The sequence below is a fragment of the Eubalaena glacialis genome, chromosome 8 (genome assembly GCF_028564815.1).
Source record: "Eubalaena glacialis isolate mEubGla1 chromosome 8, mEubGla1.1.hap2.+ XY, whole genome shotgun sequence".
Classification (NCBI taxonomy): Eukaryota; Metazoa; Chordata; class Mammalia; order Artiodactyla; family Balaenidae; genus Eubalaena; species Eubalaena glacialis.
This window is the reverse complement of record NC_083723.1, coordinates 113669554-113687417: the sequence shown is the minus strand read 5'-3', so window position 1 is coordinate 113687417 and position 17864 is coordinate 113669554. Positions and strand designations below refer to the sequence as shown.

Here is a 17864-nt window from a genome sequence, read left to right as displayed (position 1 = left end):
AGATGGGTAGGGGTAAGGTGGCTTTCCTTCCTTGACATCAAGTCTTCATGTTTATATGAATATGTAATAAATATCAGACAAAACATATACTTGATATTCTCCCATGAGGTTTATAGCAAAACTTGGACTGAAATTTTGTATCTAAGACTTGAATTTGAGGTGGTATCATTAAGCCTTTCAAAACAAATAGAAGTCATCCAACCTGGAAGAAATGGACAAATTCTTAGAAAAGCACAACCTTCCAAGACTGAACCAGGGAGAAATAGAAAATATAAACAGACCAATCACAAGCACTGAAATTGAAACTGTGATTAAAAATCTTCCAACACACAAAAGCCCAGGACCAGATGGCTTCACAGGTGAATTCTATCAAACATTTAGAGAAGAGCTAACACCTATCCTTCTCAATCTCTTCCAAAATATAGCAGAGGGAGGAACACTCCCAAACTCATTCTAGGAGGCCACCATCACCCTGATACCAAAACCAGACAAAGGTGTCACAAAAAAAACTACAGGCCAATATCACCGATGAACATACATGCAAAAATCCTCAACAAAATACTAGCAAACAGGATCCAACAGCACATTAAAAGGATCATACAACATGATCAACTGGGGTTTATCCCAGGAATGTAAGGATTCTTCAATATATGCAAATCAATCAATGTGATACACCATATTAACAAATTAAAGGAGAAAAACCATATGATCATCTCAACAGATGCAGAAAAGCCCTTCGACAAAATTCAACACCCATTTATGATAAAAACCGTCCAGAAAGTAGGCACAGATGGAACTTACCTCAACATAATAAAGCCCATATATGACAAACTCAGAGCCATCATCATTCTCAATGGTGAAAAACTGAAACCATTTCCACTAAGATCAGGAACAAGACAAGGTTGCCCACCCTCACCACTATTATTCAACATAGTTTTGGAAGTTTTAGCAATCAGAGAAGAAAAATAAAAGGAATCCAAATCAGAAAAGAAGAAGTAAAGCTGTCACTTTGCAGATGACATGATACTATACATAGAGAATCCTAAAGATGCTACCAGAAAACTACTAGAGCTAATCAATGAATTTGGTAAAGTAGCAGGATACAAAATTAATGCACAGAAATCTCTTGCATTCCTATACACACAGATGATGAAAAATCTGAAAGTGAAATTAAGAACACTCCCGTTTACCATTGCAACAAAAAGAATAAAATATCTAGGAATAAACCGACCTAAGGAGACAAAAGACCTGTATGCAGAAAATTATAAGACACTGATGAAAGAAATTAAAGATGATACAAATAGATGGAGAGATATATACCATGTTCTTGGACTGGAAGAATCAACATTGTGAAAATGACTCTACTACCCAAAGCAATCTACAGATTCAATGCAATCCCTATCAAACTACCAATGACATTTTTCACAGAACTAGAACAAAAAATTTCACAATTTGTATGGAAACACAAAAGACCCCGAATAGCCAAAGCAATCTTGAGAAAGAAAAACGGAGCTGGAGGAATCAGACTCCCTGACTTCAGACTATATTACAAAGCTACAGTAATCAAGACAGTTTGGTACTGGCACAAAAACAGAAATATAGATCAATGGAACAGGATAGAAAGCCCAGAGATAAACCCACGCACATATAGTCACCTTATCTTTGATAAAGGAGGCAAGCATATACAGTGGAGAAAAGACAGCCTCTTCAATAAGTGGTGCTGGGAAAACTGGACAGGTACATGTAAAAGTATGAAATTAGAACACTCCCTGACACCATACACAAAAATAAACTCAAAATGGATTAAAGACCTAAGTGTAAGGCCAGACACTATAAAACTCTTAGAGGAAAACATAGGCAGAACACTCTATGACATAAATCACAGCAAGATCCTTTTTAACCCAGCTCCTAGAGAAATGGAAATAAAAACACAAACAAATGGGACCTAATGAAACTTAAAAGCTTTTGCACAGCAAAGGAAACCATAAACAAGACGAAAAGACAACCCTCAGAATGGGAGAAAATATTTGCAAATGAAGCAACTGACAAAGGATTAATCTCCAAGATTTACAAGCAGCTCATGCAGCTCAATAACAAAAAAACAAACAACCCAATCCAAAAATGGGCAGAAGACCTAAATAGACATTTATCCAAAGAAGATATACAGATTGCCAACAGACACATGAAAGAATGTTCAACATCATTAATCATTAGAGAAATGCAAATCAAAACTACAATGAGATATCATCTCACACCAGTCAGAATGGCCATCATCAAGAAATCTAGAAACAATAAATGCTGGAGAGGGTATGGAGAAAAGGGAACCCTCTTGCACTGTTGGTGGGAATGTAAATTGATACAGCCACTATGGAGAACAGTATGGAGGTTCCTTAAAAAACTAAAAATAGAACTACCATACGACCCAGCAATCCCACTTCTGGGCATATACCCTGAGAAAACCATAATTCAAAAAGAGTCATGTACCAAAATGTTCATTGCAGCTCTATTTACAATAGCCAGGACATGGAAGCAACCTAAGTGTCCATCATCGGATGAATGGATAAAGAAGATGTGGCACATATATACAATGGAATATTACTCAGCCATAAAAAGAAATGAAATGGAGGTGTTTGTAATGAGGCGGATGGAGTTAGAGTCTGTCATACAGAGTGAAGTAAGTCAGAAAGAGAAAAACAAATACAGTATGCTAACACATATATATGGAATCTAAGTAAAAAAAAAACAGGTCATGAAGAACCTAGTGGCAAGACAGGAATAAAGACACAGACCTACTAGAGAATGGACTTGAGGATATGGGGAGGGGGAGGGGTAAGATGTGACGGGGTGAGAGAGTGGCATGGACATATATACACTACCAAATGTAAAATAGATAGCTAGTGGGAAGCAGCCATATAGCACAGGGAGATCAGCTCAGTGCTTTGTGACCACCTAGAGGGGTGGGATAGGGAGGGTGGGAGGGAGGGAGATGCAAGAGGGAAGAGATATGGGAACATATGTATATGTATAACTGATTCACTTTGTTATAAAGCAGAAACTAACCATTGTAAAGCAATTATACTCCAATAAAGATGTTTAAAAAAAAAAGAAAAAAAAAGGACTCCAAATCGGAAAAGAAGTAGTAAAACTGTCACTGTTTGCAGATGACATGATACTATACATAGAGAATCCTAAAGATGCTACCAGAAAACTACTAGAGCTAATCAATGAATTTGGTAAAGTAGCAGGATACAAAATCAATACACAGAAATCTCTTGCATTCCTACACACACAGATAATGAGATATCTGAAAGAGAAATTAAGGAAACCCTCCCATTTGCCATTGCAACAAAAAGAATAAAATACCTAGGAATAAACCTACCTAAGGAGACAAAAGACCTGTACACAGAAAACTATAAGACCCTGATGAAAGAAATTAAAGATGATACAAACAGATGGAGAGATATACCATGTTCTTGGATTGGAAGAATCAACATTGTGAAAATGACCATACTACCCAAAGCAATCTACAGATTCAATGCAATCCCTATCAAACTACCAATGGCATTTTCCACAGAACTAGAACAAAGAATTGCACAATTTGTATGGAAGCACAAAAGACCCTGAATAGCCAAAGCAATCTTAAGAAAAATGGAGCTGGAGGAATCAGGCTCCCTGACTTCAGACTATACTACAAAGCTACAGTAATCAAGACACTATGGTACTGGCACACACACAAAAATATAGATCAATGGAACAGGATAGAAAACCCAGAGGTAAACCCACGCACATATGGTCACCTTATCTTTGATAAAGGAGGCAAGAATATACAATGGAGAAAAGACAGCCTCTTCAATAAGTGGTGCTGGGAAAACTGGACAGCCACATGTAAAAGAATGAAATTAGAACACTTCCTAACACCATACACAAAAATAAACTCAAAATGGATTAAAGACCTAAATGTAACACCAGACACTATCAAACTCTTAGAGGAAAACATAGGCAGAACACTGTATGACATAAATCACAGCAAGATCCTTTTTGACCCACCTCCTAGAAAAATGGAAATAAAAACAAACAAATGGGACCTAATGAAACTTAAAAGCTTTTGCACAGCAAAGGAAACCATAAACAAGACGAAAAGAAAACCCTCAGAATGGGAGAAAATATTTGCAAATGAAGCAACTGACAAAGGATTAATCTCCAAGATATACAAGCACCTCATGCAGTTCAATATCAAAAAAAAAAACCCAATCCAAAAATGGGCAGAAGATCTAAATAGACATTTCTCCAAAGAAGATATACAGATTGCCAACAAACACATGAAAGGATGCTCAACATCACTGATCATTAGAGAAATGCGAATCAAAACGACAATGAGGTATCACCTCACGCCAATCAGAATGGCCATCATCAAAAAATCTACAAACAATAAATGCTGGAGAGGGTGTGGAGAAAAGGGAACCCTCTTGCACTGTTGGTGGGAATGTAAATTGATACAGCCATTATGGAGAATGTAATGGAGGTTCCTTAAAAAAACTAAAAATAGAACTATCATACATCCCAGCAATCCCACTTCTGGGCATATACCCTGAGAAAACCATAATTCAAAAAGAGACATGTACCACAATGTTCATTGCAGCACTATTTACAATATCCAGGACATGGAAGCAAGCTAAGTGTCCATCAATAGATGAATGGATAAAGAAGATGTGGCCTATATATACAATGGACTATTACTCAGCCATAAAAGGAACAAAATTGAGCTATTTGTAGTGAGGTGGATGGACCTAGAGTCTGTCATACAGTGTGAAGTAAGCCAAAAAGAGGAAAACAAATACAGTATGCTAATGCATATATATGGAATGTTAAAAAAAATAAAAAGTTCTGAAGAACCTAGGGGCAGGACAGGAATAAAGACATAGACGTAGAGACTGGCCTTGAGGACATGGGCAGGGGGAAGGGTAAGCTAGGACGAAGTGAGAGAGTGGCACTGACAACATATACACTACCAAATGTAAAATAGATAGCTAGTGGGAAGCAGCTGGATAGCACAGGGAGATCAGCTCGGTGCTTTGTGACCACCTAGAGGGGCGGGATAGGGAGGGTGGGAGGGAGACGCAAGAGGGAGGGGATATGGGGATATATGTATACGTATAGGTGATTCACTTTGTTATACAGCAGAAACTAATACCACACTGTAAAGCAATTATACTCCGATAAAGATGTTTAAAAAAACCCCCAAAAAACAAATAGAAGTCATCAAATTCACAATTAAAATTAGAATACTTAAATTGTGACCTCCATACTTTATAATGAAATTGCTTATTCATAAAATAATATGCTTAAACTCATTGCAGTTTTGTATATAATAACCAAAGAAGCTGGGAATAAAGCAATTTTTTCCCAGAGACTGTCTCTGTTTCTACTGTAATTTCATTAATTTTATAGGGGGAATCTGATTCCCAAGATGCAATAAAAAAAAAATTAGAGTACAGCAAGCTTTTCTACCTCGTGTAATCATATGCCCTTTGTTGAGCAACCACTTGCATGCATGATATCAGACCTGTTCACACGGGTATGCTGTGGAAGAAAAATACCCAAGGTTTTACATTTAGATTTAGTCTTTTATTGCTGTTCGGGCTTATTGTAGAGACTTCTGAAATTGGGATCCCAAAGACTTGACTCACCCACTTCTTCCCCTAACTCCTTCCACTCCCATTTTGCAGTGGAAAGAAAAAGAATTTGCTGCTACCGTGATGAAGTGTCCCTGGACTAGCAAACTAAGTGTATGACAGGTTTATACCCCTGCTTCAGTAGGGGTGCAAATCATTCCTATTTGAACTACAGGCACAAATGGTTTAAAGTCGGGAAAGCTTTTGTATAAAGGGCCAGAGTAAACACTACAGACTTTGAGCTACATATGGTCTCTGTCAACAGCCTCCGCCAGCCTTTAGAAATGTAAACAACATTATTAGCTCTCAGGCTGTATAAAAGTAGGCCATAGGTTGAATTTGTCTAACAGGCCATAGTTTTGTTGAAATAAGTTGTAGGCCCAAGATGGAGCCACTCCTGCCTGGGTGCCGCCTCAGCAAACCAAAATTTAAATAACCTTCATGTCCCTGTAAATGCTCCGCTTGACCAGAAACACAGTATATCCAGTTGGCCAAACACCAAGCCAACTTCGGGCTCTCTACTCACCTCTTTGTTCCTTATTCTTCATCCTACCGCCTTCAGCCCCCCTTTGCAGTTCTTTGAGCCCTTGCAAATGGAGAGTGCCTGCTTCATCAAGTGTCAGTTTGTTTGGACTGCCTAAATTGTCTTCTTTGATCATCTTTAACAGTCTCTGGTGATGAAGATGGAATCCAAAGCTGACTGCTTATGGCCTGTGGGACAAGATGCACAGGCGAACAACCCACTGAACCCTTTGCATTCGTTGTTTCCTCATCAACACCGAGGGCAAGCCACTTTTGGATTTGAGCCTCTGATCCCCCGCACACAGCTCTGATCCAAACCAATTTTATGTGAGGAAAAACAAAGTGTATTCACACACACACACACACGTATATATATATTTCCCAGAAAAGTTCCAGGACGGCTATATTGGGAGCCTACAATGGGTGGCAGCAGTTAGGGGATGCATAAAGATAAGTCCACAGCATAAAGCACGGGGAGACTTGGAAAACTAAAACAAGAAATGAGTACTATTTGAACTAATGGCACAACAAAATCTAAGCAGCACAAGTCATACTATTAAAGTCATTAGGGTGACTGCCACTTTCATAAAGAAATCTTCTCATTTAAGGATTAAATAGATCAATTGCTAATGGGAATCTTGAAGCCAAAGCTGCAAAATTGGTGGGCATGGATCAAACACTTCAAAGATGTTAGAGCACTCGCCACCTAAATCTAAGACTCCTGTGCTAAGTTGGTCATGCAACGGGTTACATTGACACTGGGCAACCTGACAGCCTCAAGAAAAATTCTGTGCAACAAGGTACACTGTAAAATACCACAAAATCCCCAACCTAGCAGTACACCTCTCTTAGGTATTAATTTGGTTCTCAAACATCCAATGCTTACCTAAGAATCGGGATCCTCGAGTTTCAAAGAGTTGAGCACTCCACCTTCCGGCACACCCGCTTATTTTGTCTAATAATTGTGGTCCTGGAAGGTGTAGACATCTACAAAAATGGCAAATCTCACTAAGACAACCTAGTATTACAATGGCTATCATGGGGAACATTCCAATTAGACATATTGTTTAAGAACCACACTTGAAAGTAAGTGTTTCCAAATCAACAGAATGGGACACCTATTTTAATTGGTATGCATTAGATTCCAAAAGGCTTCAAAATTCCAAAACAACTTCATTGAAAGATTCAACGCAAAAGGCTAATGAAAAATTAAAGAACAAAACAAGACGATAAGACCGACGTAACTCCTAAAACTCCCCTCTATTTTCCTTTACCCAAGTACTCACTGTCTACTAATCCTCTTACCTGAATTGCCTTTCCATTCTGAAGAGACAAGGCCAAAAACAAAAATTCATCAAGTTGGTTTTAAAATTGCAGCAGCTCCAAGGCCAGAAACCTAAGATAATAATACCCACTCCCCTCCCCTGAACTTGAATACCCCCGTATCTACTCTCAAAGGAGGGCCCTTATGTGGGCCCCTCCCAGGGTTGATGGGACTCTGAAGGATTCTGATAAACTCCTATCAGTTATTCCCTTAAACAGCCAAGCGGAAACTAAAATTAAAACTAATGGAAAACCTTGTCAAATTCTGGTAGATACCAGAACTTACACTTCACTGTAAACTCCACTCTCTGGAGTCTGTAGAATGGGATTCTGGGGAAACTAGCAGAAGCCAGCCGAAAGTGAGAATTCCTACCAAAGTCAGCTCTTCCTGATCCCCGTAGTTGCTGGTCAAGAGAGAAATTTCACGCCCTTCCTTTTCCAAATTCAGACTCTTGGGAATTTGATTTTGGGAACTCATTGGTTATTGATCCTTTCTCTCCCAGGGATAGCTATTGCCTTCTTGTCTTGTGTCCTGAGAACTTGGCTTGGCTTTCTGCCTGCTGGCACATGCAGGTTGTTGGTTCTTATGTATGGAGGCAGCTCAACCATCAGGCCCCAAAATATTGTTGGACAGAAATGTGGGTTGTATCCCATTTGCAGCCTACCAACTGTTGCCAGCTCTGAGGAATTGTCCAAGCATTTCATTCTTTTGGCTATCTTTGGGAGTGGCTCTAGATCTTGGGAGGGTAGTATATTTTGGTGGTGTTCAGTACTGCCAGGAATAGTTACTGTTTGTCCAGTCTGAAACTTGATATTTGAAAGAATTTTTTTTTTTAAAAGTAACTTTATGGTCAGAAGTTGGCTGAACTAGAAGCTGATATTCAGAGCCAGTCAGAAACTTTTTTAGGCTTTCTCCCCTCCCCCACCCCCAAGCTAAAAATAAAACTATGTACCCAGAGGGGAGAAAAAAATATTCCAAACAACTCTAAATCTAGAACATAGGAATCTTTTAATTTTTATCTTAGTTGAAGATCTGCTCCCTGATATAAAGAAGCAAATTGAAGATAAAGTAGACGGTCAAGAGGATGATCAAAAGGTGGTACTAGGCCCATTCTAGGCCCAAGACAAAGCCACTCCTGCTGGGGGTGCCACCTAGGCAAACCAAAACTTAATAACTTTCATGTCCCAGTAAATGCTCTGCTTGACCAGAAACGCTGTATATCCAGTCAGCCAATCACCAAATACCAAGCAAACTCTGGTCTCTGTACTTACTTCCTTGTTCCTTATTCTTTACCCCATAAAAACTTCCTGCCTTCCACCTCGTTTTGCTGTTCTCTGAACCCCTGCAAATGGAGACTGCCCTCTTCATGAAATGTTAAATAAAGTTTGTTTGAATTACCTAAATTGTCATCTTTAATCATTTTAAATAGTTTGCAGACCTGTCTTAGTCTAGTTATTAGAAAGTCTTAGGCTAAAATATTTTTGAGGCAAAGATGTCTAGGCTACACATGTAGGGTTAGCTAAACAACCCACGACAAACTGTAATTCAAAACCCCAAAGCTGATGTTAGCAGCAATTTATAATTAAAACCAAAGGATAGCAGTGATTGAAAACCACAGTCAACCACTGATAAAACTGATGCTTAAGCACCTTCCCAAGGATTTCAGGAACTATCAATACCTGTGGAGGTATCCAGGCTTAAGATACTTTACAATGTTGTCTAGCACTGTCTAGTACCCAGGCTTCCTAGAAGACACTACATTAGTCTACAGCAAATTTTATCAACATAATTTAATTCAAACACTAAATTTCAGAAATCCTTTATAAACTCATATATATTGCTTACCTTAATAGTATCAGGCACTAGTAGAAATGGAAGTCAACAAATTTTCAGTAATTTACTTGTAAGAACTTTTTTGGATTGGTTTCACAGCCCACTAAAATACAATACAATGGTTGACATACAACCCAGCAATCCCACTACTGGGCATATACCCTGAGAAAACCATAATTCAAAAAGAGTCACGTACCACAATGTTCACTGCAGCACTATTTACAATAGCCAGGACATGGAAGCAACCTAAGTGTCCATCAACAGATGAATGGATAAAGAAGATGTGGCACATACATACAATGGAATATTACTCAGCCATAAAAAGAAACAAAATTGAGTTATTTGTAGTGAGGTGGATGGACCCAGAGTCTGTCATACAGAGTGAAGTCAGTCAGAAAAAGTAAAACAAATACCATATGCTAACACATATATATGGAATCTAAAAAAAAAAAAAAAAAATGGTTCTGATGAACCTAAGGGCAGGACAGAAATAAAGACACAGACGTAGAGAATGGACTTGAAGACATGGGGAGGGGGAAGGGTAAGCTGGGACGAAGTGAGAGAGTAGCATTGACACACAGACACTACCAAATGTAAAATAGCTAGCTAGTGGGAAGCAGCCGCATAGCACAGGGAGATCAGCTCGGTGCTTTGCGACCACCTAGAGGGGTGGGATAGGGAGGGTGGGAGGGAGATGCAAGAGGGAGGGGATATAGGGATATATGTATGCATATAGCTGATTCACTTTGTTATACAGCAGAAACACAACATTGTAAAGCAATTATACTCCAATAAAGATGTTAAAAAAAAAAAAGAATACTGGTTGAGGTATTAAAAACAGTAACAACTGGAATCTCTATACAAGCATATTTTGCTTTCTGCAATAGGATAGAGGTGGAATTTGCCTGAATCTATAGTTTTATGTATAGAAGGGAATTTGATTTCTGTCTCTTCAGAGCACAGTCTATAGTGGCAAAAAGAAAAAAAATCCTCCTGTTAAGATGAACGTCAAAACCTTTATTTTGGACTTTTTGTATCTTGGGCTTTCTTAACATACACCCTCATCAGTACATGCCTTAAACAATCAGATTAGAGAACCAGCATCATTGCCAAAGCATGGGACCTGGTGGCTCACTGAGCCTGTAGTCTTTCCTCCTCTTTCCTATTAAGAACGCCCTGATTTTCTTTGGGAAAATGTCACTTCTCAAATCAGTACATTCCCCTTCCAAGGCTGAGACATTTGTTTAACCCTGGTTGATCCTTATACTCTATCCCCTCCCCTCAATGAGAACTAGGCTTCAGCCGCTGTTTTCTGACTGAATTTTCTGGCTCACTTGTCTTGGATTAAAGGCAGTAGAGGACACGGGTAAAGAATTCACATTCACAAGTATGCTCATATATGGCAGACGATATTAAAATAGCCCTTCTTCCACACCACATTTGAAAATGTGGGAAAGATAGAATTTTGCTAAATGTTTAACTTGTAACTTCTAAGGAAGAATTTTTTTTCTAGGACTCAAATTAGGACTATTATTCTAGTTAAAAACACATTTAAGAATCAAAGAGAAGGCTTTTCCCACCCCCATCAATGTAAGATCTAGAAAATATTCAAAATGGAGTTTTTAAAATAGTTGTAATATCTGAGAATCAGAACTTTCCAAACTTTATAGGTGAAATTAACATAGGCAAACTTTTAAAGTGACCTGTAAATTCCCCACTTTTTGTGTCCCCCCCTTACCCCCGCCAAGTCCCGCCTCTTCCAATAGGTTTCAGACAAGTAGAATGTTTCATGGCATCTTTGGTTCTCCTTTCAGGGGGGTGGGACTCCTCGATTGAATATATCTATCACCCTCTTCCTTCCTGTTTGCTAAATTAATTTTTTGCTTATTTAAAGCTGGTGAAATCCATGTGTTAGAGTTTTTTAAAAAAGTTTTCCTATTATTTTATGGACTAGTAGATCATCCCTATATGTATCGATTTTATAGAGGAACATACAAAGGCAGTAATGGAGACCCGAACTAGTTAATATTCTACTGCATGACATACAGTAATTTTTCCATTAAAGATACCTTGTTGTGGTAAAATATTCACAGTAAAAATTCATCAAAGCTGATTTTTATTAAAATCAAAGCACCAGTTGACTCCCCCAAGTTAAAAACAACGACGACGACTACTGTCTCAGATACCCTTCACAGTAAGCGAAACCTTCATGGGCAGAGAAATCTGTGATCTGATTAGCTAGCATTATTCTCACTCAAGAGCATGAGCCACCAACCTGTGAATTTTAGTAAATTCACACCAGAGATGAAGGGGCAATATAAATAAAAAGACATGAACTCTTAACTTACATGAGGTTATACAATACTTTAAAAAATATGTAGGTGCATGGTTATTTAAAATGAGGGCCTCTATTTCAATAATTGGACGGTTGAACTCATGGTTATGTCCATAATTTTAATGGTCAATCAGATCACTCAATTTCTCTCATTCATAACAGATACAGATAAACAGAAAATAAATACATCTTCTATTTAAACCTAAAAACCTTTTGCTTCAGTGCAGCAACCTACTGTTGGGATTCAGGTTCATTTGTAGATCAGGCCTCAACAAAAGGAGGAGTTCCTCATTCCATTGTCTAACTAGTCTCTCCAGGGAACCCCAATTTAAAAGTTTAAACACTGTTAACAGCATAGAAAACTGAAATGCAAATTCATAAAAGGAGCAATCGGCTATATACTCACCCTTTTGACTGTGGAGTGAATCTTTTTGAAAGCATTCCTAAGTTGTATTACATCTACACTACTGTGTAGTAGTAAAATGTGGAGCCTATTCTTTAGCTTGGAAAAGAAAGTAAAGCTACCAAAGGAAGAGGACATTTTCCTCTCAGGACCTTCCAATTTCCTACGCTTCCATTCAGAAAAGATAAGCAGGGCCTGTTAATTCAAAGGACAAAATAACTGCATTGCCAGGTGCTGATGTACAACAGTATTTTGAATTTAATATGGTATACATTATCCACTTATACTTCTACCAAAGCCATGTAAGTCACTAACTGTGTACTGGGTTTCCTTTTTGCCGGAAAGATCAGATGCTTGGCACCTGGGAAAGCTTTCGATGAGTTTCCCAGGATTGAGTATATTCTAGCTGCCACATGGCCTGCTCATCATGTGATCCCATTCAGCATTGGGGGTCTTGCAGATATGACATGAGGCTATTGGTTCTAAATCCAGAGGGTAATCTCCTGGAGTTTTTGATCAGAGGTAAACACTGGAGTTTTTTAAGTTTAGGTCAAGGTTGCTTGACTTGCACTGACCTTTTGAAAGGAATGCTCTCCAAATGGGCATGAGGTATAGTTAGGCTCATCTTATAGCTTACTACTATTATAATTTAAGGACTACTTTGCTGGGATCCACCTGGACACACAGGCACCTGTTAATAAGGTTGTAGGACTTTAATTTTAAGACCATTAAGAAAATGTTATTTGGAGAAACACTTTTAGTATATGTTATGTATGATTACAGGAAAGATGGTTTTCAAGTGCCTTTCATTCCGCAAGAAAATGATAAAGGTGAAAGAAAAGTATTGTTTGAAAAGATTAATATGGCACCGAATAATAACAGTGAAAGTTTTGGGTACATTAGTAGAAATTCTGGCTCAGATGCATTTACAAAATTATAATTTTTCTCTCTTAAGTGCTACTTCCCTTTGTGATCATCCTCAAAATTTACCTGTGGTGCCCTGCTTTAACTCAGGAGACAAGTATCGAAGAAAAAACTATCATAAGAATAGTATTCTAAGATAAAAACAATAAACTTATTAGGAAAAGCTCCACGGCTGCTGTGCTAAAAATGCTGGAGCAAAAGAAGACAACTGGTGGTATATGCACTATTATCAAAATTTGTTCAAGTCTTTGGAGAACAAATGTCAAACACATATTCAAAACAATACAACAACAACAACAACTACCCTGAAACACATATTTGGAAAAGTGATTAAGACTTTTTAACCTTTAGTACATAACTGACATATTATGGACTAAACCTAAGTCTACACAGAAAGTGAGATGCTCTTGCCAGTAAGTTCTTTTCTCATTTTATCTTTAGCAGTATCTGAAACCCAATGACTTAGCCACAGGATATTTTCAAATTGTCCATTTTAAGAACTAATGCCATGTGGATACAAGCAAATCCTCTAGGGTTAATTCATGGGAGATGACACTATCCAAAGGATAAAATTCTTTCAAGTCAGCTATATTTTTATTCTATCAGCCTAGAGAGGAAAATTTCCTCAGCCAATTAATGTTTTATAAATAAAGGTTTACTTTGGCAAACTAAAAAAGTTCACATATAAATATACTGTCAAATGTTAGATTAGCAAATGGCACAATAATTTTCTTCTATCTTAACCTAGTTTCCTTCTTTGATACTGAACAACAAGTAAAAGGAATAAATGAAAGTCAGTAAACTAGCTAGGTCTGACCCGTTAAGAATATGCTTGCCCTCAGAAGGTAGGTCTTTTGTATCTCTATCAGGAGAATGAAAATGAAGTCCAGAATTAAGTCAGATGAAAGATTCAGTTTGAGGTTCTGACTCTGAAGAATGGGAAATAGATGCTTCAGAAAAAAATGTAAATTTCACTCTAATTTCCTCCAGTTGCCTGCTCCCAAATTCCACAACACATTTCATTCCAATTTATGAAGACAGATGAAAACCACAAAAACTGGTCCCATTCAGGGGAATTTATATTTAATGCCCAATAGGGTATACGTTGAAGAATCCTTACATCAAATACGGCACACACTGCTGTATTGCATATTCTGGATAGCTCCACTAAAAGCCATACTGCAAACAATGAGTCTTGTTATAAAAGGATCACCTGCACAGTTAAAAAGCAAACAACAAACCACACATAGACACACAGCAAAACCAAACGAGTACACTTACTTCCTCAGTGGAAGAAGGTAGGTTTAGAAATGTACGACAAATGGGCTTGAAAACCTGCTATACCAAACACTCCTCTATAGACAAGAAAAAAACAAAAACAAAAATCAAACATCTGTTTTCCTTTTTCTTTAATACAATTGCCATCTTACATGATATACTATTAGGTGCCTTCTTAATAGCATCTAATCTACTTTTTCGTTGCACCAGTGGGCATCCTAGGATAGAACTCTTATTACCACTCATATTCATTGGAGTACTGCTCTTACGTACAGTACACCTAACTCATGGTTGGTCCATAGTTAATGAGTAGTGGTATTTTCTAAAAATGGATTAACGCACACTTCCAAACCACATTAAATTTTCAACTTAGAGTTCATACAAAGTCTATTTCCTTTCTATAGTTGCTATCACTCCAGACTGCAGTTTGAAATCCAATAAGTGGGGAGAATGTCTTTTTATTCTGTTGTTGATGCTTCTTTCTTTCTTCCTTTCTCCTTCCTTGCTCCCTCTTTTTCTTTCTTTCTTAATAAGAAGGTTAAAAGAAATGGGTTATTAAGGAAATCAGAGTCTAGTAAACATTGAAAACTTAAAGTGGTCACAAGCTCTTCTTGGTAATGATGTTAAATTACTGACAAAATGTTTTTTGAAAACAAAAAAAATCTAAAAACCAGCACACGCCAGTGGTGTTGTTTATTTAAGCAACTGGCGTTCCTCTATGCTTTTGAGGCGTTTCTTCCGGGGCTGTACAAAGTCATCATCTGAGTCATCACTAAATTTATTATCTTCTGATTCATTCCTGAATTCTACTTTAGGAAACCGTTTTTCTGGATAAAGGTTCTTCAGAAGTTCTTCAAAATAGCTTTCAAGTTTTATACCAGCATTGGCTACTTCTGAATCAGGCTGTTGAATAAAAATAAAAATATGAATTAAAAAAATTTTTTAGATAGTCAATAAAGTCGTGGATTTCTCACATTTTTGTTCCCTTCTAACTGAAGATTATGAATATCAGTGGATTGTTTTGGAAAAAGTGTTTATGTATAGCTTTGATATAAAGTAAACAAAAGTCTGGGGCTAGACAAAATCTAGAGAAGATCAGATAAGAAGTAAATAAAAGGCTTTGACTCATCTGGATTACCAAAGAGATATCACAGAGATGCCATAATCAGAGAATCATCTAACAGGTATTTTTAGAACAAATTAAATGAAACGTGGAACTCTGGAATGAGTAGCCAATACAAAGGACAAACTATCAACAAAAGGCTGTAAGTCTGATAGATGTTTAGATAAACTAACAGATGATAAAGTTTTTGAGAAAATTCTTAATTAGGAACTAGCTAAACCACATTCTTAATATTTTAATATCAACATCACAAAGACTAAAGTCTGGTGAAGTGCCATATTTCAAGAAATAAAGGTGCTTCTGGGTTAGATAAAAATATTTTCTAAATTGTTTTCAAGTTGTTACCATATAATAAATCTTTGAATATACATGTGGATAAAGTCTTCCTAATTACCTCTTTCATTCCCTGACAGACTCGAACTTTTGGTTATTTATGCTACCACAGATAGATATCTTGATCTCCTCATTTGTTGGTAAGGTGTTTGGTTTAACATTACTTTCACACTGCTATTATTTTTTTTTCTTCTCACCTCATTGAATTCAGCACAGTTTTGAAAGATCAATCTAAAATCAGCTACAAAATCTTCAGGCTTTGTATACATGGAATAATCTTCTTGTAGTCTTTTCTTGATGGTTGACAAGTCCATTGGGTTTTTAATTATTTTGTAATAATCAGGCACCTTTCAAAAGATATGAGATGCTATAATAAATAAATTCTCCCTGGTCCTATATAAATTCTATAAGCAGCAGTATAAAATTAGGATTGTTCTCATTGCTTTTCTCTGTTCTATTTTGTCACTGATAAGGAAATCTATTCAGCGAAATTTACAAGTGCCTAAATGCTTCCACACATTGGTAAATGTTTAGTGTCACTTTTATCAAAAATCTTCACCAGTTATTTTTAATGAAAAAAACTTACCACATTTCCCCTCTTACTATTCTCCTTCATTATTAAACAAAAAGCAATCACTAGAAAAAGTATTACTTCTAGTAAGATTTGACATGTTTTTGCTGCATGTGTTCTAGCAAGTGGGCTTTGAATCTGGGTTTGAACCCCAGCTCTGCTACTCACTAGCATTCTCCTGGGCAAGTTACTGGGTTCAGTCATTTCACTGAACCTGTTTCTTCATATTTCAAATAGAAATAATTCTACCAATCTCATAGGATTTTGTAAAGACTAAATGAGATGATATATATTAAGAAAAAGGGGGCTATTTTGCTGCTGCTGTTATTAATGCCAAATGTAACTATAAGCCAACATCATAAAAAGTGCCAAATTCTAGGTTAACTTTTTAAATGAATAAAGTTTTTCCTGGCATATTTTTGCCCTGGCTCTTTTGGGTTCAAATGGCCCTTCCCCCTAAAAACTATTTACAGTGGATCCTTGAACTGTGCAGGTACACTTATACACGAATTTTCTTCACTAAATTCATACTATATTACTACAGGATCCGTGGTTGGTTGAATCTGCAGATACAGAGGGCTGACTGTAAAGTTATATGCAGACTTTCAACTGTGCAGAGAGTCGGTGCCCCTAACCTCTGCCTTGTTCTAAGAGTCAACTGTATTCCTTTTTCCTATCTCAACTTCTCAAAACTTGTTTTCAGGACAGAAGTTCACTGTTTATCAGCTCAATGTATTTGCTAAGCTAGTTTTCTTTTCTAATGTTGCATTAAATTTTCTAAATTTATTGAACTGTTCAACAAATCTATTAGCTTTTTAAAGGAATTTCAGACATCAGAGAAGAACACATTTTGAGTAGCAGGCCATTTCCGGCACGCTAAAATTATACACTGAAGTCACATCAAATTTTAAATATGAAGCTTTTTGAAGTCAATGGTAAACACACACAAACACCCACCTCTTCCTCTACTGTTAAAATCTACTTATTACTTGAAGTTTGGACCTATAAATCAAAATATGTACAGAGATTTGGAGAGGTCTTTATCTCAAATGGCAAGTTTTTTTCCCAACAGCTTTAGGATATATATCTAAAACTCCTGAGAGAGAAACAATTGATAGAAATCATCCCAGAGAATAGTAGGTAAAATACATGAGATGAGAAGAAAGAATATATCAGAAAAGAAGTTTTGGGCCAGTTTGTTAACCTTAAAATGTGCTTAAGATTAAAGCATGCAGTATGTATTAATAAGCTTTAAGATTTGGATTAATGTAAGAAACTTACTATTGAAAAATGGTACAGAAACTAGATTGTCATAAATCAAGTTTCAAAAAAATCATCCCACTGTACCAAAAAAGCACAAAATAACATCCATACTTACAGTTAGAGGAACTGGGTCTTGAAAAGCCAGGCTCATTTCATGGCAATAAAGAAATAAAAGTAGGCGTTCACACTTCTAAGCAATAAATAAATAAATAAAATGAAAATATAATGAAATAATGAAGTCACAGCTAATTTTTAGCAACAACGTTACAGGTCTCAAAGTATC

At 37.0% G+C, this 17864-nt stretch overlaps 1 protein-coding gene across 2 annotated transcripts in view; it reads right to left on the bottom strand.

Annotated features, from left to right (window-relative positions):
• Positions 1-14400: 14400 nt before the first annotated feature.
• TRIM24 (tripartite motif containing 24) overlaps positions 14401-17864 on the bottom strand; it is an 89820-nt gene continuing 86356 nt past the window's right edge. For both annotated transcript variants that reach the window (XM_061198774.1, XM_061198775.1), the window contains exons 17-19: positions 17697-17771; positions 15945-16094; positions 14401-15194 (exon numbers count right to left, since the gene is read on the bottom strand). In XM_061198774.1, the coding sequence (XP_061054757.1) occupies positions 14985-15194; positions 15945-16094; positions 17697-17771 (435 nt within the window). In that variant the 3' untranslated portion in view covers positions 14401-14984. The remainder of the gene's footprint in view (positions 15195-15944; positions 16095-17696; positions 17772-17864) is intronic.